The sequence below is a fragment of the Uloborus diversus genome, chromosome 6, assembly GCF_026930045.1.
Source record: "Uloborus diversus isolate 005 chromosome 6, Udiv.v.3.1, whole genome shotgun sequence".
In the NCBI taxonomy this organism is placed as follows: Eukaryota; Metazoa; Arthropoda; class Arachnida; order Araneae; family Uloboridae; genus Uloborus; species Uloborus diversus.
The window spans coordinates 68466944-68492346 of NC_072736.1; the positions used below are offsets into that span (position 1 = coordinate 68466944).

At 32.3% G+C, this 25403-nt stretch overlaps 1 protein-coding gene across 1 annotated transcript in view; it reads left to right on the forward strand.

Moving 5' to 3' along the window:
• The window catches only part of LOC129223974 (protein O-mannosyl-transferase TMTC3-like), a 182023-nt gene that overhangs the window by 96139 nt on the left and 60481 nt on the right, over positions 1-25403 (forward strand). Inside the window, exons 8-9 of the mRNA XM_054858360.1 lie at positions 2921-3069; positions 20160-20243. Coding sequence (XP_054714335.1) covers positions 2921-3069; positions 20160-20243 — 233 coding nt within the window. The remainder of the gene's footprint in view (positions 1-2920; positions 3070-20159; positions 20244-25403) is intronic.

Below are 25403 nucleotides of genomic sequence, written 5' to 3' on the forward strand. Positions count from 1 at the left end.
CAGCAACTAGTTTGTTCATGGTTTTGTATGATGGATGAAGCCATTTTCGGGTGTTCCTGAATAAGTTTTCTGCCACCCTAATTATGTCGTCACCGCAGGATTTGATGACGGTTTGTGTGTTTGTGCCTGAAATTATTGGAATAACAATCACTTATGCTGTTCTCTAGGGATCCGTGCTTCCCGTGATGATAGTGCATCATCTTTGAAATGTTCTAAGAATGTTCAAAGCTTGAAAGATATATTTTGTGCTCAGTTAAATTATTTTTGCCATTGAGGTAAATTAAAAATTTTAATGCCGTTAAATGGTGGAATTCCTACTTTATAGACGTTTGTAAATGTAGGGGAATGTGGGGCAATGTGAAATGATTAAGATAACTGAACTTCATTAAAATGAACAAATTGGAAACTTGTTTTTAAAATTAGAGTACATAAAAAAATAACATTGTATTTTGTTATAAAACTTGCGTTGAAATCGTATTTTTTTATTTTTGACGGTGATATTTCGCTTTCAAAAATAAATAAACAAATAGATAAAAACATTTCACATAATTTTTTAATGGGGCACAGTGAAAAATGAAATACTTTTGTAAATGTTTTCTGTTAGATTATTAAAATATTTTTGATCAAATTAATCAGTAAATAAAAGGTTGCATGAAAAAATGAAAAGATGCCGAAACAAAACGAATAGTTAAATAAATAATTTAATTAATGTATGAGGACAAATAAGCGAAGAAAATAAGTGAATGGATGAATAAATAAGTGAATTACTAAATTAATGTATGTTAATAAACCAATTAATAAGAAATGCGTAAAAGAGATTTAATAAATTATTGAATAATTAAACAAAATGAACTATTTCACTCGACCCATCCGTTTTGCCCCGCATGTACTTGTCTAATTTCACAAAATATTTAAAATACAAATAGGCTTAATATTAACTAAATAAATGTTCCATCGAATATTAGATGGTCTCAATTAAAAATTGAAATATTAATTACAAGAACTTTATCATTTAATAATACCAAAAATAAGTTTCGGCTTGCAACATAATACTACAATAAAAGTATCAATTTTTGAAAATTGCATGTGTTATCATATTCTATGATTTTCAGAATTAATTTTTACTGAAATGGAATAGGCTACATGTGTTACTACAGAGTTAAAATATTACTAGATAGGTGGCGCTAAAAACAGAGCAAACATTTCACCATTTCACTTTGCTCCGCTATTTCACGATGCTCCACCATTTCTCTATATGCTTTCCCTAAATAAATATACAGAAGTTACGTTATTACGTATCTATATTTGTGTTAATTAGATGATAGTGTTAGTAAACTCGTGCGTACGTAAAACGTAAATTGCAAGCCGATAACCACACTGATAAATAAGCACAGATGATCATGGATAGGACATGTTCTCAGAATGCAGGCAATAGATCCTACAAGAACTGCTCTCAAGTGGACCCCTGATGGCAAGAGGAAGCGCGGGCGTCCAAAACTAATCTGGAGTCAGATGGCCATACAAGAAAGAAATGCCTTTGGTTGGTCAAGCTGGGGGAGTGCCAGGGAGGTAGCATTAAACTGGTTGGGATGGAATGCCACGCTAGCGGCCTCATGCGCCACTACGCGTTAAGATAATCAAGTTAAGTTAGTAAAATAATGAGTCAAAAATAACAACTGTTATTATTATGTCGTAGCAAAACAAGTGAACAAAATTATTTCAAAATATATCTAAAGTTTTTGATTTTTTAGGGTGTTTAGATGAGGCAAAGTTGATGACTAAGCACATTTTTGAATTTTTACAGGAACGATGTCGCTTTAATATATTTTATTTTGGCGCAAAAACACCTGATTGAAATATGACGATGGGCATATTATTGAAGTATATGCGTCGTCTGCAATCGAAATATATAAAAAAAGTGTCAAATTAGGTCAATTTTAGTCAAATGAGGTAAAAAAAGCAGGTAAGCGACTATCCCCCAGAAATTTTCTGAGTTCCACAATCGCAATTTTAAGCTATCTTTGGTGAATATGTGGAGAAAAGTGGAAGCTAACTCTCCTCTAAGGAGAGGCAATTGCCCCTTCTTGCCTCCTTCTGGCTACGATTTTGCTTAAAGATGGTTTTTGAGATTTTCTTTGTTTTGTTTTAAAATGCTTAAAAAGAAATATAATGTAAAATTTAAAAAAAATATTTTTTTCAGTTTATACGCTTCCCGCTGGTCGGATTTGATCCACGGGCGGTACGTTGAAGAGCTCTGGTTTACGTGATGTGTTTGCTGCTTGCACTTAGGGTGGTTCAAAAATACATGTAAAGAAAGTTTCTCCTATATAATGCGACACCCCTTTAATATTTTTAGACTTGTGGATAGTAATATATTGGAAGAATTTTAGCTTCGTATTTCAACTGAAAGAGGGTGCTCAACCCCTCCCACAAACTTCATAAATATGGGTAGTGGGGTTAAAAAATACATTTAACTGAAAAATCAATGCTACATATTATAGCATAGACTAGTATTATGCATATACATTGCAATAAAATAATTATTTACAAAAAAAACAGCTGGGGAAATTAAATGTTACTAAATTTGTGGCATTTTCTGTACTTAAATTAATATGTTAAATTAAGAGGTTATTGAGCACTCTGTTAAAATTTAAGTAAGAAGCTAAAACTTTTACAGCGTAATACCATTATTAAGTTTTAAAAAAATACTGGGTGTACTGGACTCTAGCTGAAAAAAAAAAGGTTTCTGAACCACCCTACTGCACATATTACTTTGCAAAACATCTTCATTATTTTCTGAAAAATAGGTTTTATATAATATATTTTCATTGACTAAATTTCATCATATTCATTTATTTTCAATGTTGTTAGTTACTTGGTTTTTATTGTTTAATACAATGTCGTTTTTTTAATATTACAGAGTTTATCGTTGCTGATAGTACCCTTCATCCCAGCAAGCAATCTGTTATTTCCTGTTGGCTTTGTGATAGCAGAGAGGGTGCTTTATATTCCTAGTATGGGATTTTGCATGTTAGTAGCACATGGTTGGAGCGTTATTTTTGACAGAAGGTAAGAACATTATTATATTATAAAACATTATGAACATATAATATTGTCTCTAGGTTCTTCATAATACATTACACCGATAACCTGAAGGAAAAAATATAATATGGCTTTAAGTTTTTGTTTTACGGAAAACCAAAAGTAGAAGAAATAGAAAATAGCTGTTATTTTTGAAAACAGCATTCTCTTTAGATTAATGTTTTATTTCATTGATTAAAAGGTGTTAATTTTAAAAATAAAGAGATGAGAAAACATAAGCCATTTTTTATGATTAACTCTTTATCTGTCAAAAAAATATGTATTTCGTATATATACGGAAACATAGGGGGTAAGGGGGCACATGTGAACTTGGCATGTTTTACTAAGATAACTTCAGGCAAAAAAACTTGAAAAATTCTCATTTAATGTCAGTACCAATCCTAGATCTTGGTCAAACTTTTAGTTCAATGAACCATTTTATGTTTTTGTGGTGACGTCTTCATTGTTTTAGCAGGTGTTGTATATACTAGTATCATCACTGTCTTCTGCAAGTGAAAATATATTTTAAACTAACAGACAAACTATGTAAACTTAGTTATTATTGAAAACAATCACATTAACATTCAAATAAATTTTGACAGTGCTCAATTGTTTTTTATTAAATTCAAAATTCTTTATTTTCGCATGTTAGTTTTAAGGGAGAAATTGTAAACACGACATCTAGGGGCACATGTGAACAGTTCCCTTATGCTTTCTCAAATATTGTAATTAGTGCAGAATTTTAAAAATGTTAAAAGTGTGTAAATATTTATAGTTATCGTTTTTGTATAGCCAGTCAAAAACTTTATCGTTAATTATAATTATTAATACAAAATATTTACTTATTTATATTTATTATTTTTTAATTTCTTTGTTACTAAATAGTTGATCAACAATTTTTTGTTTTATAATACATACTTATCGGAAAGATTAAACGGTAAAGGCCTGTAAAGGAGGATATATGATTTATATGAATATCTGACATTTAAATTTTTAAATATTATATACTTAAAAAATAAAGAAACATTCAAATATGATATTTTAAATTTTTCGATGATTTTTTTTCATAATGTTCTAAGTTTTAACAGTTTTGTTTCAAACTTTATGCGAGAAAATAATCTTAACCGAATTCTTTAGGTGCATTTCCGTTTTTTAAACTGAAAATTTTTTGTTGAGACGATAAATTATCTTTGTATAGATGTACACACAGACACATACTGTGTATACATATTTATTTATTTATTTACTTTGTCTATGTCGAGTTTTTACTTTAGACGTCACGCAAGAGCAAAACCTGCTATTCTTCAGAGGCGTTCTTTTTTTGGCATCGGCGGGCGAATCGGTTAAAGCACGTCTTTCTCTCTCCATGATTTAAACATGAGCTCCTTCCCCGAAGGAAAAGATGTTGCTCGGCCTTATCAGGCAATAGCTCGAGAGTGGTCGCATTGCAATAGCCCGGGAGTGTTCCATTACGATTTCCGATTCAGCACTGGCCAGGAACTGTTCGCGAATAAACCTGCTTTGATATCGGGGATCGGAGACAAATCGATTTCAGATTGATTCATTGGCTGTCTAATAAGTGAATGCCAACTATTGGGAAAATAGGTAATGGGTATATAAAAGTACGTGAACAAATGACGGAAATAAGTGTGCTACTAATAATATTAACAAAATACAGTGGTGGTTCATATTTTTCTTTTGAGCAAAGTGGTTTTAGGTGAAAGTTGTTATTAGTCTCGAAAACAGCATGTTATTTTTAAATCCTTTTCAACCAACATTTTATTAACAGACGGAATTTCGAAATACTTAACCAAAAGTGTTTTTATTTCGTAGACAGTGTACTATGGTAAAGAATATCTCATAGACAAAATTTCAAGTTTATAGGTGAGAAATTAAAAGAGTTATGACACGTCTAATAATACGGACATATGATATTAAAATACATATTTCAGATAATAAAACGATGAAACATCAAACGATGAAATGATTAATATAAAATTATACATTTTTTGAAAAATCAGAAAAAAACTCGCTTTTGGGACGATAATCCGTGTTGGATAAATGAGCCAGTCCCATTCTCCCAACCCCTATTTCTTTATGTTGTCAATCCCAAAATGAAAAATTCTTGTACAGATAATAATGAGAAGACTGTAAAGAGTCAACTACGAAAAAAATCGAGTAATTTATTCAATTAATAAATAATTAGCAGCGGTTTAAAGTTCATGTCCGGTATACCGGACGTTGCGTCCGGTATACCGGAAGAATACCGGAAGGGGGATATACGGTTTGAAAGGACTAATAACAAAATGATAAAATTTATCTTTGAGAGCAAAACCTATAAATTATCCACTGATTTTCATACAATTGGGGATGATGAGTAAATTGTATGCAATTGTAAAGATTTCGGGAGTCAAAATATTAATATGCAAAATGCTTTTTAAAATGTTATGAATAAAAAAAGTATTTATGTTTTATGCCAAAGCACAAACACAAATTGTTTTAAGAATAGAAATAGCTCCTAAGTCAATTGAAGTAAAAACGAGCATAACCTCGTATGACACGGTTGTGTCTTAACGTTTCAACGAAAACACTCAGTCCTTTGCTTTTGATAAACATATCAGAAGGTATTAGGAAAAACTTTTTTTTTTTGACACCAAGAAACACAAGCCAATCTGAGGGTTTTCGTTTTTAATTGACTCCAGTGAAACTCTTTAGGCTTTTGACTAACCTTAATTCAACCGCATTCATATTTATACGGGAAAAAGTCCCGCATGATGTCGTTGACCTCCCCCCTCTTTTTACTTCCTTTTACAAAAAAGGAAGTACTGTATTCGCGAAAAAAATTTCAGTCAAAAATCGACCTTAATTTCCTTTTTACTCAACCCCGAATGAAAATAGAGGGGTTTTTTTTTCGACTCGACCACACATGGATAAGTGCCTAAGAACATATAGACGCGCGAAATATCCATTTTGACGATTCTCGAGTTAGTTACAACGAATTTCTCGTGACGTATATATGAACGTATGTATGTATGTGCGTATGTGTGTATGTGCGGATATGCGTATGTGCGTATGTATGTCGCATAACTCAAGAACGGAAAGTCCTAGAAAGTTGAAATTTGGTACGTAGACTCCTAGTGGGGTCTAGTTGTGCACTTCTTTTTTTGGTTGCATTCAGATGTTTACAAAGGGATCTTTTGCCGCTTTTGCGGGGGAAGTCATTGTTAATTTCGATGCAAACTCAAGTGGTATTATAATTTGGCGGACACTTGGCGCGCTATATATCGCTAGTCTTTTGGTCGCCAAGATTTTTTGTGGATTTTTTTTTAAATCTATTTCAATTTGGCCACTGTTGTTGATATTTAGAGAGTAAACTATTGAAACACATTAAAACTGCCAGTAATGGGGAAATGACATTAAATTGGAGTAAAAGGAAGTCTTGTGATGCACACATCGACTCGTTTTTTTCTATTACGCACCAACGTCATTTTCTTTTTAAATTTTTAACATTCCTTAAATACTTAAACTTAGTTTTGTGTTTACGCAACTCTCTTTTTTTATTAAGGTTAACACCTCTCCGTGCGTAAAGTCTTAAATCTTTTCTGTACTCTGCTGGTTAACAATTAGGTTGCTGTTTCACTATTCCCTAAGCAGAAAGTTGGCTCCTTTTCAACGGATAATGGATCCCGCTCACATGTACAAAATTCGTGAAGAGTTGATTACTGAAAGGTATATCAAAATTATGTACATTGCAATGTTGTTTCGTAAGTGTATTCATCTTTTGAAGAACGGTGCTTCGGGACCTATAAAACAACTCCCTGACAATTACAAAAGAACTATTGAAATTGTGCAGGGGCTATTATAGCAAAAATGCGTATAGATTAGTTACTGACAGCTTGTCGGGCATGCACCTGTAAAGACGCGATAACTAAAGGCGAGTACGGAGCATCAAAATCACATTAAACTAAAATATTACTATTTAATGAATTCTAAGTAAATAAACTTTTAAATTACAAAATTTTAGTTTACAAACTTTTAGTTTATAAAACAAACATTTTGTAAGCTATTACAAATCAAAATGTTCATAGTTTTAATGCAGAATTTTAGCTAAAGTAGAAATGGGCCATTCGGCTTACCTTTTGTTCCGCATGTAACAGCTAATATATTTCATTAAAAATAAAAATTTAAAAAGGTGATGAAAACCATTTTCTTGCTGCAGAAATCACAAATATGTTTCTTATTTCTTAAGAAATATTTTTTTGTTGTCTCTCAAATTTTTTGTATTAATGAAGTAAATTAGGTACCACGTGTGGGATAAAATGGTGTTTTTTCCGTAGAATAGCTAAGTGTGGGTGGGACGTCAAATGCTCAAAACACATTATTATTTATGTTCAGTAAATTACAGCCCAATAGCCAGGGCTAAAGCAGAAATACATGAAATACACCGCCAGCTCAACCACTTTCAGCCGAGGACTGCAGTTTCGTGCTTATTAGCACTCAACGGCTTATTAGCGGTTTCGTGCTTATTAGCAATCAGCTAATAAGCACGAAACCGCAGTCCTCGGCTGGAAATGACTGAGCTGGCGGTGTATTTAATGCATTTCTGCTTTAGTCCTGGCTATTGGGCTGTAATTTACTGAATATACCATGCCTTGCCTGTAATCCTCGAGTTGAACCGAACCATTGCTTCGGTCACTCGTCTGGTCTGCAATAATTCTATATTAGCTACAAGTTTGTTTGGCACTCTTGGCTTCCTTAAGAGGTTTTTCACCTCCAGCTCAGTCACTTTCCTATACCGGGCTGTTGAGTGCTAATAAGCACGAAACTGCAGTCCACGGCTGGAAATGACTGAGCTGGCGGTGTATTTCATACATTATTATTTATGTTATTTTATGAGGACCAGGGTGCGATGAAATGTAATATTTCAAACTGGGTCTAAAAGGCATAAAGGTTGAGAAATGTTGGTCTAGATCATAGAGCTGATGATTTTATTAGATGAAGTCTTCGTATACTAAAACTGGCTCTCAATGAGTTATAATTCAAACACACAGTTAAAAAGGAATGACCTTGTTCCCAGCGCTACTGTACCCTATATAATAATATGCGAGTTTATGCAATGATAAACATATTGTCGTCAGTTGGGTGACTTGGTAGTAAGACGTTGGTCACGTACGCCTTGTTCACACTTTCTGACCCGTGGTCCATGTGGGTAGTCGGAGGATTTTCGCTAACTAGAAAATTGTCAACGCGCATGCCGTAGGATTATGCATTGTGTAAAAGATCTCTTGGGTATTTGTTCGGCTTTTAATGACTTTCGCAAAATTAAATCCCTGGTGAAGTTTCGCATTGAAAAAGGCGCAGGTACCTCCATCTGGTGGGGAACTGGGCACCAAAACTCTTAGTGCTATTGACATTCGCTCGTAAATGGTGGCATATGAAAGACTGGATGCAAGATTGGAAAGAATACTCAGTCTGCTGAAGGCTAAAGCACCTAACGCTGCTCCATTAGAGAGAAAAAAATGTTTTGTCATAGTGAATTCATCAACACAAAACCGAAATACATTAATTAGATGTCTGTAATTACAATTAATTGTATAAGTGAACGATTTAAAATGTATTTAAGACTTATAAAGAATACCTCAACCCGTTATTTGTAAGTAGTTGCTTAAAATCTACCTTAAAGAGTAAAAAAACAAATTTCAATTCGCGTGTTGAAACCAGAAACTTTCACCCATTATTTAAAAAATCATTTTGTTCCTGCAAAAAAATTTGAAATGTCATGTCTCGAAATTAAACTGAATCAAAATTTTATTTAAAAAAATTCTATATCAAAAGACCTCAGTTAATTAATTCTATACTTAAAAAAATTCACAAAAACCCCAAAATTTTCTGTAAAAAATACTTACGTTGTTTTTTTTAACTTTTAAAATTATAAAAGCTGTAGTTCTACTAAATTCAATGAGACAATTTTTATTTTTTTCGAATTAATACCATGTTTCAAAATAAAACTGAGCCAGAATTTTATTAAAAAAATTTCTGGCCTGAGACTGTGTTTATTTAATTTTATAATTAAAAAAAAAATCACAAAAACTAAAATTCCCTATAAGGAATACTAACACATTTTTTTTTCTTAATTTTAAAAATATGAAAGTACTAGTTTAACAAAATTTAATGAGTACGATTTTCATCTTTTTTTTCTAATTAGTAATAGTTTACTTACTTTTCAATGTTCCTTGCAACAGTAAAATATATATACCCTTAACCTTTTCCTATGCCATAACCTTAAACGTTGCTTTACTGTCGCACTGCTGTTCTAACAGCATAAGACGATTTACAGCAAAGCACGCTTTTATTTTCAAATAGTTTCGCTAAAAGAAAAGGTATACAAACTAAATTAGCTTACTTTGCTACTTTTCTTATGATGTCCTTAGATATAATAACAAATAAAATGTAAAATGCACAAATTGAAATATTAAAATATATTTAAATAAAATAAATGAAACATTCAACATTTAAGGAGTGATACAATTTTCTCTTACAAAATAATTTAATGAAGTTCAATACTGACAATGGTATATTGAATCTGACTGAATTATTTTAAAAAGCTCTATAATTAGTTATTTATTATTAAAATCGTCATTTGAGAGTTAAAAAGGTAATAACACAAAGGTTACTAACACAATACAACTAATAAAAGCATAGATTAAATGTGGGTCACAAATTTGTAACACAATTTATGAACTCGCTCTCCTGGTGTTTTTTTTTCTTCCTGTGACTTAATTCAAAAAGCTTTAAAAACAACTTTTTAAGACAATAGGGTTGTTTCCAAAATTTTAAAATTATTTTTTCTGAGAGAGCATGCTTAAAAATATTAGTATTTAACAATTTTTTAAATAATTTGCCAAAGTTTAGTATTTTTAACACTTATTTTAACATTTTCATTGATTACGTTTCTGCACATGATATCACAAGTGATGAAATGCCATCCACTGATACCATTAGTGCAGAGTGCAATATTTAATTCACTTCTTTACTCACGTGTACTTGCAACGATATAGTTGATGGCAAGCGTAGAGCGCAATATTTTATTCGCTTCTGGATTATAATAACCTGAAAACGTGGTCGACAACAAGCGTAAACATTCAGGGCACCAGCGAATGCGCGTCAAAGTACATCACTTGTAACGTCATAAAGACCTATGTCTTGTTTGAAAAATAGGACATTTTGAAAACATACTTAAAAACTAAGTGTTGGGAAAATAAAAGTTTTTTCTGGTTCCAAGTTTTTTTTTTTTTTTTGCTTATTCTATCAATTTTTTTGTTACTAAGTAGTTGATCAATAATTTAGTGTTATAAAATACTTGCAGGAAAGAAAAAGACACAAAATATTTGAAAACTGTAGTTCAAAATCATTTTACAATACATTATCAAACAATGGATGAACCTTAAAAGCAATATATATATAGAACATCCACGTAATAAAAAAAATATTTGTATTATGTAGTTATATAAGTTTTTCTTAGTCTATTCAATGATCAGAAGAGGCCATCAGACTTTAGAATTTGACAGTGAGCTTTTATATATTTTGGAAAAACTATTTTCTTAGTGGAACAATTACTGTACTTAAAATACACCACCAGCTCATTTATTCCATCCGAGGACTGCAGTTTCGTGCTTTTTAGCACTCGTCAGCCCGGAATAGGAATCACATGAGCTGGAGGCGAAAAATCTCTTAAGGGAGCCAAGAGAGCCAAACAAACTGGTAGTTAATGCTGGTTCAACTCAAAGACTTTTGAGTTGAACCGCACCATTGCTGCGGTCGCTCATCTGGTTTGCTAATTCTGCATTAGCTACCAGTTTGTTTGGCTCTCTTGGCTCCCTTAAGAGATTTTTCGCCTCCAGCTCATGTGATTCCTATTCCGGGCTGACGAGTGCTAAAAAGCACGAAACTGCAGTCCTCGGATGGAATAACTGAGCTGGCGGTGTATTTTAAGTATTTCTGCCTTAGCCCTGGCTTTAGGGCGGTAACTTACTACAAAATTACTGTACGATTGAAACTGACGCAGTATAGGTTACAAACCTTTCAATGTATTTGTTATTTAGGGATATGTTTCATATTGAAGAATTTTCCTTTAAAATAGTATGCTTCTCCTGCATTTTTTACCCGTGTTCATATGTGCTTCAGTCCTGTCCATATGTGACCTTCTATAGGGGCACATGTGAACAACTGAAAAAGTTTTTTAAAAATATCATATAGTATAGAAATATTATTTTTTTAACCCCAAAAAAATCCATGACACAAAGAAAAGTATATTCAATCATGAGAACACTTTTGTGTTGACAAATTGATAATATTTTTTTGAAAAAAAAAAGAATTTTGTTCACGTTTGCCCCCTTTTCCCCTACGTAATTTGATTTTGCAGGATTTTTCTATTGGGTTTTGTTTTCCTTATTTCTTCAATGTTTGTTTATGTTCTTATAGCTAAAGATAGTTACTTGTCTTAGTAAATAACTTGATTTGTTGTATTATTCAATCATGATTGTTATTTATAATGTTTTTATTATAGTACTTCCCGATCGAAACCCGGGCAGCGCCGGGGATCCGTCTAGTTATGTATAAAATAATCTATCACAATTAAGATACTGGAGTTTGATAGTTCAGAATTTTTTTTTAATATTTATTAATTGCGTTCTGCTGTCCAAATTGAAATTTATAATTTTTTTTTCAAAACCCGAAACTCGCATTCATATTATTACATATCACTATTCTAAGATTCTTTAAAACCCAAACACATTCGCATTCTTCTTTCTGTTAACACAGGGTTTATATCACCGAATATACGATTCGGTAAAAAGCTTAATCTTCGCTTTAGGAAGCAATCCGTGCGTCCCTGGTTGGTTGACAACAAACGAAACGGCCACTTACCATTCCAAAACACCTCAAACAAAAACCACAGACCTCTTTGTGGCAATCGTCGTTCGAGCACGTTTCTGCACGCCCATGATTTAAACATGAGGCACTCTCCGCCCCGCGAAAAGACGCCGCCCGACTTTATCGGGCAATGGCCGGATAGAAGAGACCGGATAGAGAACCGGAGTATTGTAATGGCCCTAGAGTGTTCCTTTACGATTTGCGATTCAGCGCTGCCAGGGAAATTGTTCACGTATAAACCCTGATTTCGTGTCGGGGGTCGCCGACAAATCGATGAAGAAGTTTTTCGCGGAATTTTAACATTTATTTTGCTCATTCAGAAGGTTAAAATAGTCATGAAGTTTTTCTTCTCCGATTTGACATTAGGAGTAGACACAATCTCAAAAACATTTAATGAAACTATTTTGTAAACAAAAGCTGTAATATTCTTTAATTGGTGCATGTTCTATTTAGGATGCTTTAATCTTTACGTTTGAACATGGATATTTTTATGCATAACAAAATCAAATGTGCCCTAAATAGCATATGTGCAAGTTCTTTGAACATTGGTTCAATAGATGTTTTGTAAATCAACGGATATTATTTGTATATATGGTCTGTTAGAGATGTAAAACTATAACTATTTTCCAAAATTTGGTTAACTCATTTTTTAAACCAGAAATGTTGATGTCATTTCTTACGTTTAATTTCCAAATAGAAAAGAAATCTTAAATTAAAGCTGAAGCATTTGAACATGGGGCTTATACGAGTGGGGATATACTCTAGTATTTCACCTAAAAATAAGTGAAAAAAATGTGAATAAAAATACAGAAAAAAGAGAGTGCTGGTTTTTAAAGTATTTAAGAGTGAATACCCCTATAAGTCTCCCTTCTTCCTACAAATGTTCATGCTTTTGAAGTTTTTACCTCTCTAGCTCCTCATTAGAATTTAAACGGTTATTATAATGCTCCCTTCCCCTCCAAATAAAAATAATGGCTATGAAACTGTCGAAACCGGAAAAAAAGGTGATTGGGCCATCTCCAAAAGTGGTGAGGGAAAGCGGTTGACATATTTCGATTCGGAGTCATTTTAAATAACAGTTTAGCAAGAATGGTGTCAGAAGCATTCTGTGACGATTTTTTTTCCGATAATTTACAAAACAAAAATTTGCCCTTAGGGACCAAATGTCTATTGACCCTTAAAGGGTTAAATAAGTTTTCAATTTTCAATTTGTACTGGGTACATTTCGTTAGGTCTGATGAGATCAGCAAGAAAATACGTTCCACGAGGGGGGGAGGGGTAAAACGCTTATATCGTTTGCTATTATTCTTCGCTAAACATTTTAAAGGTTGAAACTCTGTTTTCTGTAAAACATGTTACGTTATTATAACTTAAGTAGGGCAGCAAAGCAACATTTAAGGCTAAGTTAGATACTGCTTCGTTTAAGCATGAAAAGTAAGTAAACTATTATAAATCACAAAACTAAATCAATTAAGATAATTAAACTAATTGTTTCACGAATTTTTAAATTATTTTAAACTGTTTTTGGCTACTGCGCAATAATTCTTTATTTTTATTCCCTGTTTCTAGATTCGTAAAGGATCCCTTTTTTTTTGTCCATCCAATGAATATCATAAAAGACTTCAATGGAAAAATATTAAATGCATTACGTTACTTTTTCTAATATGTAACTAAATTAGGTGTCAACTTTCAATAATTAATTATAAGAATTTTTAGAATGTCATGAAAAAAAAAAGACGAATCAATGTATCACCAACTAAAAAGTAACATATACCATGTGGAGTTGTATTAAAGACATCTGCTTTTCACCCTGGTGTCTTTGACTCTACCTCTAGCATGCAAATTATTGACTACTTTTTGCGCGCCATTCGCCAACGCATATAAAACATACGGCTTTATATTCAAAGATCCGGAATCGCAGAAAATTTGAGACTAGTTCATTCCTTTAAAAATAAAACTGACTTTTGATGCGAAGTAAAATCATATTTAATAAATGGGAAATAAAAAAAAGATGGTAAAAACTCTTATGTGGAGGAAGTAATTATCTGAACGTCAAACATTTCTTTATATTCAGAGATCAGATAACGCATCTACAGTTTACGCATTTTACGCATGGAAAATCAGAATAAATTTCATTAGTTGAGTCAAAGTTAATTTGACTCTTAGTATTTTCAACAAAAATCTAGCATCAAGGAAAATGAAAAAAATAATGCAGTTGGCGTTTTACAATATTACATTTGAGTCTTGCAGATATTTTAAATGCAAACTATGAAATATTTTAAGTGTTAAAAATGTCTAGAATTTCACTGCTTCAAAATGAAGTGCACTCTTCCAATAAATGTTAAAGGGTATTTTTATGTCTTGTAAAATTAGTAGCTATATTCCTGTTACATTGCAGTTTTTAGTTTTCTGAACTTCTTAGCAAGAATTTTAATTTTACATTTATTGTTGTTCTAAACTCTGCCTAAACTTAGTGTTAGCATTCTTTTTAATTTTATCTACTAGAACAAAAACGTAAAATATGAATATTTATCGAAAGTAATGGATATTACAAAATATTAAGCTGTAAATATATATATATATATATATATATATATATATTGTATTTAATAAGTGACGTACCTTGTATGGAAGACACCTGTTGTGCTAAGTTGTGGTGTTCTCCCTCCCCCAACAAACGCAAAAAAAAGGTTCGAATGTTCTATGAAAGCAAGACAGTTATACAATTTTCAGAAACAGCTACATTTGTGTTATTATGAAATTTTAAGTGGGTTAATGAACAAAAGACAAATAAAGACTATGAACGCTTTTAATACAGTGCGGCGCAAAAGTTTAAGCACAACCGAAATCTTTTGATAAAAAGATAAGGATACATTGAATAACTTTGAAGTTTTTACTGTACTTCAACAGTCAGCTTACAAATTTATGTTTCGAATTTGGAAACAATTCATAGAAATTAAAATAACATTTCATGAAAAAGTCAAAACTTTGCTGTCGCAAAAGTTTAGGCACTGAAACGAAATATTTCCATTTAAGAAACCTTGAAAATCTTTTAGTAGTCTATCATGTTACCATTGCATCTGATGAGCTCGAACACGCTATTTTCCATTGAAAGCAAGAGACATTGGACTGTGTGGAGAGTGAATCTGTACCAGGCATCCTCGATTGCTGATTTTAGCACTTGCACAAAGCAATACTGCTTCCCATTTTGCTATAAGTCACGTGAGAATAGTCCCCAGATGTTTTCTATGGGATTGAGATCTGGGCTGAGTGCTGGCCAGTTCATTAGACTAATATTTTAAGACGCAAGCAACTCTTTTGTGCTACGGAAAGTGTGTATTGAAGCGTTGTCTTGCTGGAAAATCCAATTAGGACCCCCAAGGACTTTACCAAACGGCAAAAAATGCTCACTTTAGAGTATTTTGATATGCTTCTGAATTCTGTCTGCTCTTTAGAAAGCTAAGGGAAGTTTGTCCGTTGAAGCAAAAAGCGCCTCATACCATAAGCGAGCCACCACGTTGCCTACCGAATAATCACTTAGGATCTTTCCTTAAGTCACGCCAATAGTATGAAAATCCATCTGGACCTTCTGAATTCCATTTTTTTTTCATCTGAGAATATAACACTAATCAATTCGTCACTATAATGCATGTGGTGTTTTGCCCACTGCAGTCTTGTTTGTTTATGACACTATTTCAGAAAAGGTTTACGGGCCAGATTTTGTTTTTTGATCAATCCTAATTCGGTTATTCGTATGCGTATGATGTCACGTGATATTTTTGATCCAATTCGAGTTTTTATCTGATTAAGAGACAAATTTCCAGTTAGGGACATTCGTTTAATTCTTCTATCCTCACGAAAGCTAGTTTCTCTCGGCCTTCCTGAGCGATACGCAGATTTGGGTTAAAATCAAGGTTTCAGAACATTATAATACATATATATAATACATTATAATACACATAGACCTATTTAAGAACTCTGAAATATCCATAACGGATTTACCTTCAGCTTTCAGCTTCCAGAGTTTCGCAACTTCTTCAGGCGAGATCTGTAGAAACTTCGGCATCTTGATCACACGTTAAGCCATTGCTACACTTTATAAGATCCGCACTGGTTCTTCACGCGTCACGTTTCAAGGGATATTTGCATAAAATCTGATTTGTGCATAAACTTTTGCGACAGCCAAGAAAAAAAATGTCGTTTGTACTTTCTGATTTTTGTTACGGTTATATTTTTTAAAATTTCAGTCACATATTTAGGATCATACTAGCCATCTACAGTAGAAATTTGAAAGTATTTCATTGAATAGTTTTCTTTTTATTCAAAATTTTGCAGTGTGCTTAAACTTTTGAGCCGCACTGTATAACTTGTCCTACGCGCGTATGTGCAGAGCCGTTACGAGGACTAAAAGAAAGGGGATGTATAAAACTTGTGGACTCTTAATTACTTCAAATATATATCAAAAATAGGGAAAAATAATGGATTTCAGTTTTTTGGTTTACGAGGAAGTTCCAACTAGATGTTAGTTTTGACAATATGAGCCTAATCCTGAGTGTAATATTCACTCCATGATGTGAGGTGGGAGTGAGTGGGGGTTCAGGGATTGTAACTCCCCCTCCGAAAATGTTCAAATTTGTGGTCTTAAAAAGATATTTTGGCTTTATATTTTCAAACTGGCAATTCCACTTTGTGTGTCAACACCCAGACAAGTGACACCCGGGGAAGACCTCCCCCCCCCCTCCCCATAGCGACACCATTGAATTTAATACCAACAATGGAAAAGCTTTTATTTTCAACTTGATTCATTGCTGTTTGAGCAACTTTACAGCTCTTCATGTCTTCAAGGTCAGTAATCAATAATTCTTCATTTGTCACTAAATTTATCCCCCCCCTCCCGAAAATGAATTCAGACTTTTAAAAAATCATTTCATTAAGATATATTTATCGGAGATTTGAAAAACTTATAAGGCCTAAAGCAGAAATTTTACTTTCATAATTCTTAAGAACTAATATAGAAAAACATAAAATGTTGTTTGAGACTTAATGTCACGTGAAAACTTGCCCTTCACGAATGTTGTTACTTATCAGGGGAAAGATAATGTTGATTTCATAATTAGCTGAAATACACTTTGATTAAAGGTCATGCCATTATTTGTGTATAATGATACGGGAGAGGGGAGGCCAAATTAAATAAAACGACAAAATAAAAACTAGCTAACACTGAAATTGAATTAAGCATATTCATTAATGAAGTACAACTAAATTTAAAACTACATATTATCTATTAGTTGTCATCAAAAGAATGAAGTTTAAGTGATCGAATAAAATTTCAGCTTAACATGTTTCGTTAATAAACCTTTTAGCTTGATTGAACTGTGCCACTGGTGTTCATTTTGAATGCAGACTCTAACATTTGAATTTGAAATAAAGCTTCTAGATGGTTAATTTTTCAAAACCCTTGAAGTTTTTTGCAAAATTTTAAGTCTTTAAAATCATTTTGGGTAACGTTGATTCATACTGGTTCATTTTGAGCCAACTTATTTATCCTTACATTACAAAGCAATATTGTACCCGGCTCATTGCACTATTCAATAATTCTAAAGTTACTGTTTGGAAACTAATTATCGAAATGCACTCGTTGAAAGTTATTTTCCTAGGTTGTAATGTGTATATCTCTTAACGGTTGTAATGGTTGTCATGTGTATTCTATGTCATAAAATTTAGAAACCTTGTGGTGATGTGAATTACAAATGGAGAGTCTTCAACTCTTAGGAATTTTACTTTGCTGTATTTAAATTGAAAGTTCTTTCATTGAAATCTTTTATTTGGTCTTCTATTTTTGACATGACTAGAAATTCAATTCAATAACATGATAGCGTAAAATTAGGCTAAGTTATTTTTAATGAATGAATTAATTAATATTTATTAGTTTTAGTTATTTATACGAAAGATTACGAGCGGTTTTTCTGTTCTATAACAAAATACAATAAAATTGGGGAATGTGATACAGTGGACGCCGGTTTATTGAATCAGTGGTTAGTTGATTCAACCGCTTTAATGAATCAAATCGTAAAAAACAGAACAAAATCCAGCATTATGGAATTATCCGCTTTATTGAATCATCCGCTTTTTGGAATCGTAACTGTTTAGAACAAACGTGATTTATACACGAGGCGGCCACTGTAGTTAAAAATAGAGAAACAGTATCCAAAGCTACCCCGAATGACTGACTATAGGTCTTTTACGCTCATGATCAAAAACAAGTCAGCGTTTGATACTTCCCCCTCCTCTTATCAGGATCAAAAAATATACTCCTTCTCAAAAATCGTTGCAAAATGCTTTTATTTCACTTTAATGGCATTTTTTGGAAATGTATGATAACATTTCGCAAAGCTACTCTATTAATTTACTAACTCTTTCTTAAGCAAAGACTCATATTATCGGTTAATACGAATTATGATGTTTTTACCAATATTATTACAATAGACTTGTATAAAATGTAGCAGCTTTTCACATGTTACTTTTTAAATTTTAAAAATTTTAAATTGAAGGAGAATTTTGTGAATATTGAAGCTACTACAACCGTTTATATCTTTGAAATTAACGGAAATAAAATACATTTTTTGCGTATGCTATAAAGTTCAAAATTGAAAATGCAATAAGCTTTGCTTACTCTTGCATTTCTGATATTTTTCTGATATAAATTGGAATTTGTAAACGAAATAAAATCTACATGCACATGAAACATGGAATGATTCTGATATAACTTGACTTCTGTAAACGAAATAAAATATGCAACTGCATTCACTATCTCTTTTTGCATTACCGTTCTTCAGAAAAATCTGCGGATACAATTTCATACCTTTCGTGCTAAAGCATTTTCTTGGACAACAAAATAAATCAAAGTCTCCAATCTCACTCCTCTTTTCGCCTCGACACTTCCTTTTTCCGCGTTTCCTCTCGAATCGACGCAAATTACCTCAAAACTAGCTCCCGCTGTCCAATTTCTTCCGACATCAAACGCCAGCCGCAGAAAATACTGTCGACCGGCAAAGAACCGATTCGGATTACTTCGTCAACCCCCGAAGAAATCCGAGTATAACCGAGGGGTTTCCGGTGACAGTACGAGCGAAAACCGAATTTCATCGTTTCTCTTCCGCTATTGTCGAGTTACAAATCGATGGCCATTGCCCGTTCTACGTTTCGATGCGAGATTTCTGAAGGAAAGAAATAGAATCAGGAAACCTTCTCCTCTTCTCCTGGTCTTGTATATTTATAGAGATTGAATCTATTTCCTACCTCGGTAGAAAAAACATTACCTGCCTCAGATTTGCTGTAGTTAGTGTTGTAACTGCTTTGAAGATTTTAGTTCATTTGGTTTTTTATTTGTTACGTTTTCTTTTGATGTAAGTAAAGCACTCTACCTCAAAGAGCTTACGTTTAAACTGTAGAATTTTTATTTTCATTTTGAGAATTATTTCAAAAATAAAGTGAGCTCATATATTAGTTTCGATTTCGACCTAGTATGTGGACTTATCAATACAGTTGACGCTTGTTTTTACTAACCTGAAGAACTTTTAGGATTTTACGAACAGTTTACGAGGACCGAATGCAATTTGATTGAAACAACGGTGTTCGATATTATGAATTCAAGATTTTACGAACATTTTTTATGGTCCGAAGGAGTCCGAAAAATCGAGCATTAACTGTTTTGAAGCTCCCAATGCCTAAATAATACTCATTGTTTTCCACTTACATGCATTTTCAGAAATGAAGAGAGCTCGCACATTAGTTTCGATTTTGACCTAGCAGTATATTTGAACTTTCAATACATTTGACGCCCGATTTTACGAACCTTAAGTTACCTAACTTTCAGGACTTTACGAGTATTTTACCAGGCCCAAATGTAATTTAATTGAAACAATGCTATTCTATTTCATAAATTCTCGATTTTACGAACATATTTCACAATCTGCAAGATCTTGTAAAATAGAGCATTAACTATTTTTTGCTCACAATGCCTAAACATTTTTTTTTAAGTGCACTGTTATGTGTTGATTAATATTACTTTGGTGCCTCTGTGAAGTAACATTTTATGACTTGGTTTTTTTTCCCCCGTTATTATTCATGTTTTTTTTCCTCTGCAGATCTGGAAAACAACTTGCTGTCTTTGGAATTATTTTGCTTCTCACTGTAGACATTTTAAAAACAATATCTCGTAATAATGACTGGTAAGTTTTTTTTATACATTTCCTCAGTTCTTAATATGTAAATATTTTCCTTGATAGTTTATATATGCAGTAAGGTATTTAAGAAATATAAAGAAAAGTATAGAGTTCAAGCCCGCCGGCACATTGCTGTACCCCAAAGTTTTTCTAGTCTTCTATCCTGAGTTTATTTTATTTTTTAAAGCCATTTTAAATACATAATACAGGGTGTTTGAAAAATCCTTTTCAAATTTAAAAATTTCGTAGAAAAGCAGCAAATTGTCGTACTAATATGCGGTTTGTGCTATAATACTTCAAAGGTTCAAGAACTTTTTATGACATTGTAAAAAAGAAAAAGGGAAAGAAGTGTAATTATAAGTAATTTACATTAGCGGTTGTATCGTCACAGAAAAAAAAAAACTTACTATGAAGATACATGGATTACTATAGTTATATTTTTTTTTTCTTTTTCTTTTTTTTTCCATGTCATAAAAATGCTTGAATCTATGAATTATTATTGTGCAGTCTTCATGTTGATGCAACATTTTGTTTCTTTTCTGACTTTTATTATGTGTCAAGGATTTTTTGGACCCCCTGTATATCCGCACCACTATTTTAGTTCATAATGAATTGAATCATTTTTAACAGCAGTACTATGACCTTAAGCCATGACCTTCTGAGGTCCTAAATTGTCTTTCAAGAATCTCATCTGTTTCACATGCATGAATTTTAACAAAGTATTTTCTCTTTCTTTGTTCTTCTTCTTTTTTTTTTATAGTTATTGTTCTTTTATCTGCTTCTTTGTCACTAGAAATCAGATCTGCCTTTCCTTGAGGTATTTTTGTGGATTTGATAAGTGGTATTACCAGTTAACCCAGTCATCAAATCTTCTTTCTTGAGACTTTACTGTCACAGCCTTCTTAATAACTCTCTTTTTCTCTTCAACAATGTCAACAAAAATCTCGGATTCAGCTCTATTGTTTCTCTAACGGTAGTTTCTACGTCTGCTATGAAATCTTATTTAACATATTTATGTGAAGTACGAAAAACTCTCTATTACTCACGAGCTTTTTTGCTCCATTTTTTCCCAATACCTATTCTTTAGACATAACTTTTTTTGCAATGTAAGATGAGTTTTTGATCCTTTTCACAAATTCGTTTTGAACACATATTAGTTAGATCCTGAAAAGAAAGAGAAGTTCTACGATAATAATATCATTGGCTGGATTGACTGAAACACCAATTACCAAGGCTTGGAGCGTGTAACTAATGGACAAATGGTAAATTTAGTGTTAGCTAAGAACTTAAAGAGTGATGAAAATATCGGAACATAAAAAGGATGAGCCGTAACATAATTTTAAACTCGCGCTAGAGTTCATATTCAGCATTTGAAGGAAGAGGAACTATCATTACTTTATAATAGTAGGATGAAAAAAAAACTTCAATCTCAAAAAAAAAAAGCATTTAATCGGAAAGCGCAGAAATATAAGTGCACATCGGATAGAAAACTCTCCAAACAAGCAGCACGTCTGTTTTTTTAAATCTCTAATCAAATTGAAACATCTTACCTATTCCAAAGCATTTTAAATACTTATAATATTTAAAACATGGATTATTTATAATTTACCTGTTTCAAGTGAAAAGCAATGTCTAGTTTACGGATCTATTTCCCAGTCATGCATCTACGAGACACCGATAAAAACTCGAGTTTATGTGTTCTGAGTTAAAAATAATATAATCATAACACATTAACTTTGCGATGGTTGTGTCTTTCCTTCAAGTTGTGAGACATGTATTTTAAATTCTGAATCTGGAAATGATTTTTCTTTATACTGTCGCGTTAGAACTTTTTTTAAAAAAATCAAAATTTACAAAAATCGAAAAACTGCAACAGCAAAATAAACTTGTTCCCTTTATTCTATTCTTTTTTTTCTTTGGTCTTTGTGATTATTACTACAAAACAAACAGCCCAAAAACAGGCAGATTTCTGTTTTAATGGATTTTCTTGTATTCAAGTTCAATGTACTTTCTGAAGACTAACCTCCTTTTCTTGCTTGAACAAGAAAATTATAAAACACTTATAACTGAATTCAATGTGTCGATGCCTCTTTTTATCACCCACGCTCTACTTAGAGCTTTTCTTTTTATGCTAAGACATGTAATAAAATTGTAAAAACTGGCAAAAAAAAGTACCGTATTTGGTTATCATAAGTTAGTGAAAATGGGTTGGTTCTCAAAAATTACAAGCATAAAAAAATTAATCAAGAAATAATTTTAAATGCACTAAAAGCAACCAGTGAACTGCTTTTCAGACCACTCCCCTGTTTTGGTTTGTCACTGCGTACTATAAATCAAAAAATGTGCAACTTGGGGAAGGGGGATATTTTAAAGCTTCTTTATTTTTTTCTAACTGCAGTTTTTGGACTTTTTGTAAATATTGAAATTTACGATTGCTGAAAAAAATAACCTGTTGAAAAATATTCAAGCACTTTTTGAAATCAGTTGTAAAGAATGGACATTATTCAAAAAGAAAAGTCACAAAACATGATACGTCCCAATTTTTTCAAATTAGTGTCACTTTCCTTTGTGTGGATTTTCTGACTGAAAGAAGAGTCGTTCAGAAAACCAATTTCCATCCGCAAATGTTAAAAACCTTTCTTTTCGTAGATAAATTTCATGGTTTTTTTTAAGTTAAAATATCATTTTCCTGGGATAATTTCTAGTTAGTATACAATATTTTATTACTCATTACTCATTTTGCTGCGACAAACGTGTCATTAGTTTGCCTCAATCAATCGCCTGCCCATCAAATTTTTCTTTCTTGTTTAAGCTGGCATTTGTTCTCAGCTGGAAATTTTGTCATAGTTTGCTTGGTTTTACAATGATTTCTGACACTCTTTCAACTTCATTGTTATTAATAAACGCTCCTTTCTGCTAAAAACTGATGATTTTTTGATTAATGATGTCTTTATCTGCTTTCTGCACTTTATTACATGAAGCAGAAAATATAATATTGACATATAAATTCATTCATTATTGAACACCCTATTTTAAATATTTATAATTTATTTAAAGATTTTCAAGACAATATTTCTAGAACAATGGAATTTTTCAAACATGGAAATTTTAACTCTTAATATACTACGTTACCCACCATAACTGCGTAATGAAGTTTTGGCATGCTAAGACATTTAATGAACTCTATGCCTAATATAGCGGTATATACGAATTAAAAAAAGCACTGTTATTGGAACAAAACTAAACATCTGTAAAAGTATTTTTTGGCTTTAAGTCTGATGGGAATTTGATTGAACAAAATGTCCATACACTTACTTAATCCTTTTACTTAACTTTACTCAAATACTTTTAACTGTACTTAAATCTTCTAATGTTAAAATAAAACATTAATGACATTAATACTGCTCCTAACCTCCTCATATCAAAAAGACATGAACAACTGACGACAGTTAACATTGTGCGGGACGAAATTATATGACTGAAATTTCATGCAGATGTTTTAAGAGTGCGAAATAATGGCATAATGTGGTTTTGAAATTAGTTTTTTTAGCAGGGTGGACCTATTGAAGCACATCATTTGAAGCAGTGAGAAGCAAAGGGATGTAACTGAGCATTTTCAAATTTTGAGTTAAACTAGTTTGAAGTTCCGGTCCTAGGAAGGCTTTCGCTGAAAGGTTTTTCTAAATCGTGCTGTATAGCAGCAAATACTTGGGCTATTTGTACTGCTTCTTGCCCCTAAGAAGAAGGCATGTTCACCGACCATTTGTACTGGTAACATCCAAATGTTTAGTTTTGGCACTTACCTGCCTCAAGTGCGGCGAGTTGTTGGACATCTCCATTCCCCTAAAGTACCAAAGTACACCGGTTTATCCGCTGTCACTGGAACTAATCCTTATTTTATTATCGAAAATTTTGAATTGACAGTTTGGGACATTAATTACATTCCTTGTAGGGAAAAGATGAAAAAAATCATCGCATCGAAAAAAAAACAACATGCTTTACTTAAGTCACTCAAAACATTCATTTTCCTTGCTTAACTTTTCGTCTGCGAGTCACTTTCGCTTTGAGAAATCACTGGCCACTTGTCAGCTAGCAGAGTACGAAATTTCGGAAAAAGATAGGAGAGCAAAAAAACACGTGTTTAATTTATATCTCCACGCATTAAAGACGTATAATCATGCAACCTTGCGAAACACGATGCCTGAAATATTACTAATCTGTCGATACCAGGTTCGGCGGTCAATTCTCTTTTGTTTTCAAGGAGTTAAAATAGGAGACATGGCTAGATAGATAGATGGATAGATAGATACACTCAGAGTTTAATAGTGTAAACACTCATAGTTAAATAAAAACCATAGTGTAAAAGGCAGTTACGAGATAAACTGGTTACGTTACATGGGTTAATTTCGAAGCGAAATGTGGAAGAGAACGTTTGTTGTACTCTGAAAGCAGCAGGGGAGCAGTTCGTTACTCAATGAATTGTTACGACAACATTAGGTTTAAAATTTTAATGCAAAATAAAAAAAAAACTATTGACCATCAGAATACGTCTGCAGTGTATGTTAAATACCCAATTAAAAATTTCGATTTCTGGCGAACAAGCGGAGTGTTTATTGATGTTAGACCTCATATTTCAATTTTGAAACAATGAATAATGTTATAGCTGTGCAGTGTATGTCAGTTCATCTTGCAGTTGCCATCTTTATTCAATATATAATTATCAAAAAGACATTTATATATCATTCTCCAGAAAGTGTAAATTTTGAACGAAAATATTTTTTTTAATTTCGAAGCCTTTTGTTTTCTTTTTTTCATTCTCATATGAAAGTGTTACCTACTAGAAGTAACCATAAACAAGGGCCCAGCTTAATTTCAACTTTATTATTCATACATTTAAAAGAAAATCTTTGTTCACGGACACTTTTAGTGCTAGAAAACTGAGGGCAATTTAATATCAAAAAGTAATTTTGTTGATTGTACAAACCATGAGATATTGTAATGATTAGTGTAAATCTAATTTTAAGCTCACTTAATTAAAGTACGGTTTAATTTTTAGTTATCCTTTTACTTCATTTGTGTGTTTCAAGATAGTACAATATGAATACATTTTCGAATAAGTAAATTTGAGAATATATTGGCAATTTTTGATTTTGGTACAATGCCTAA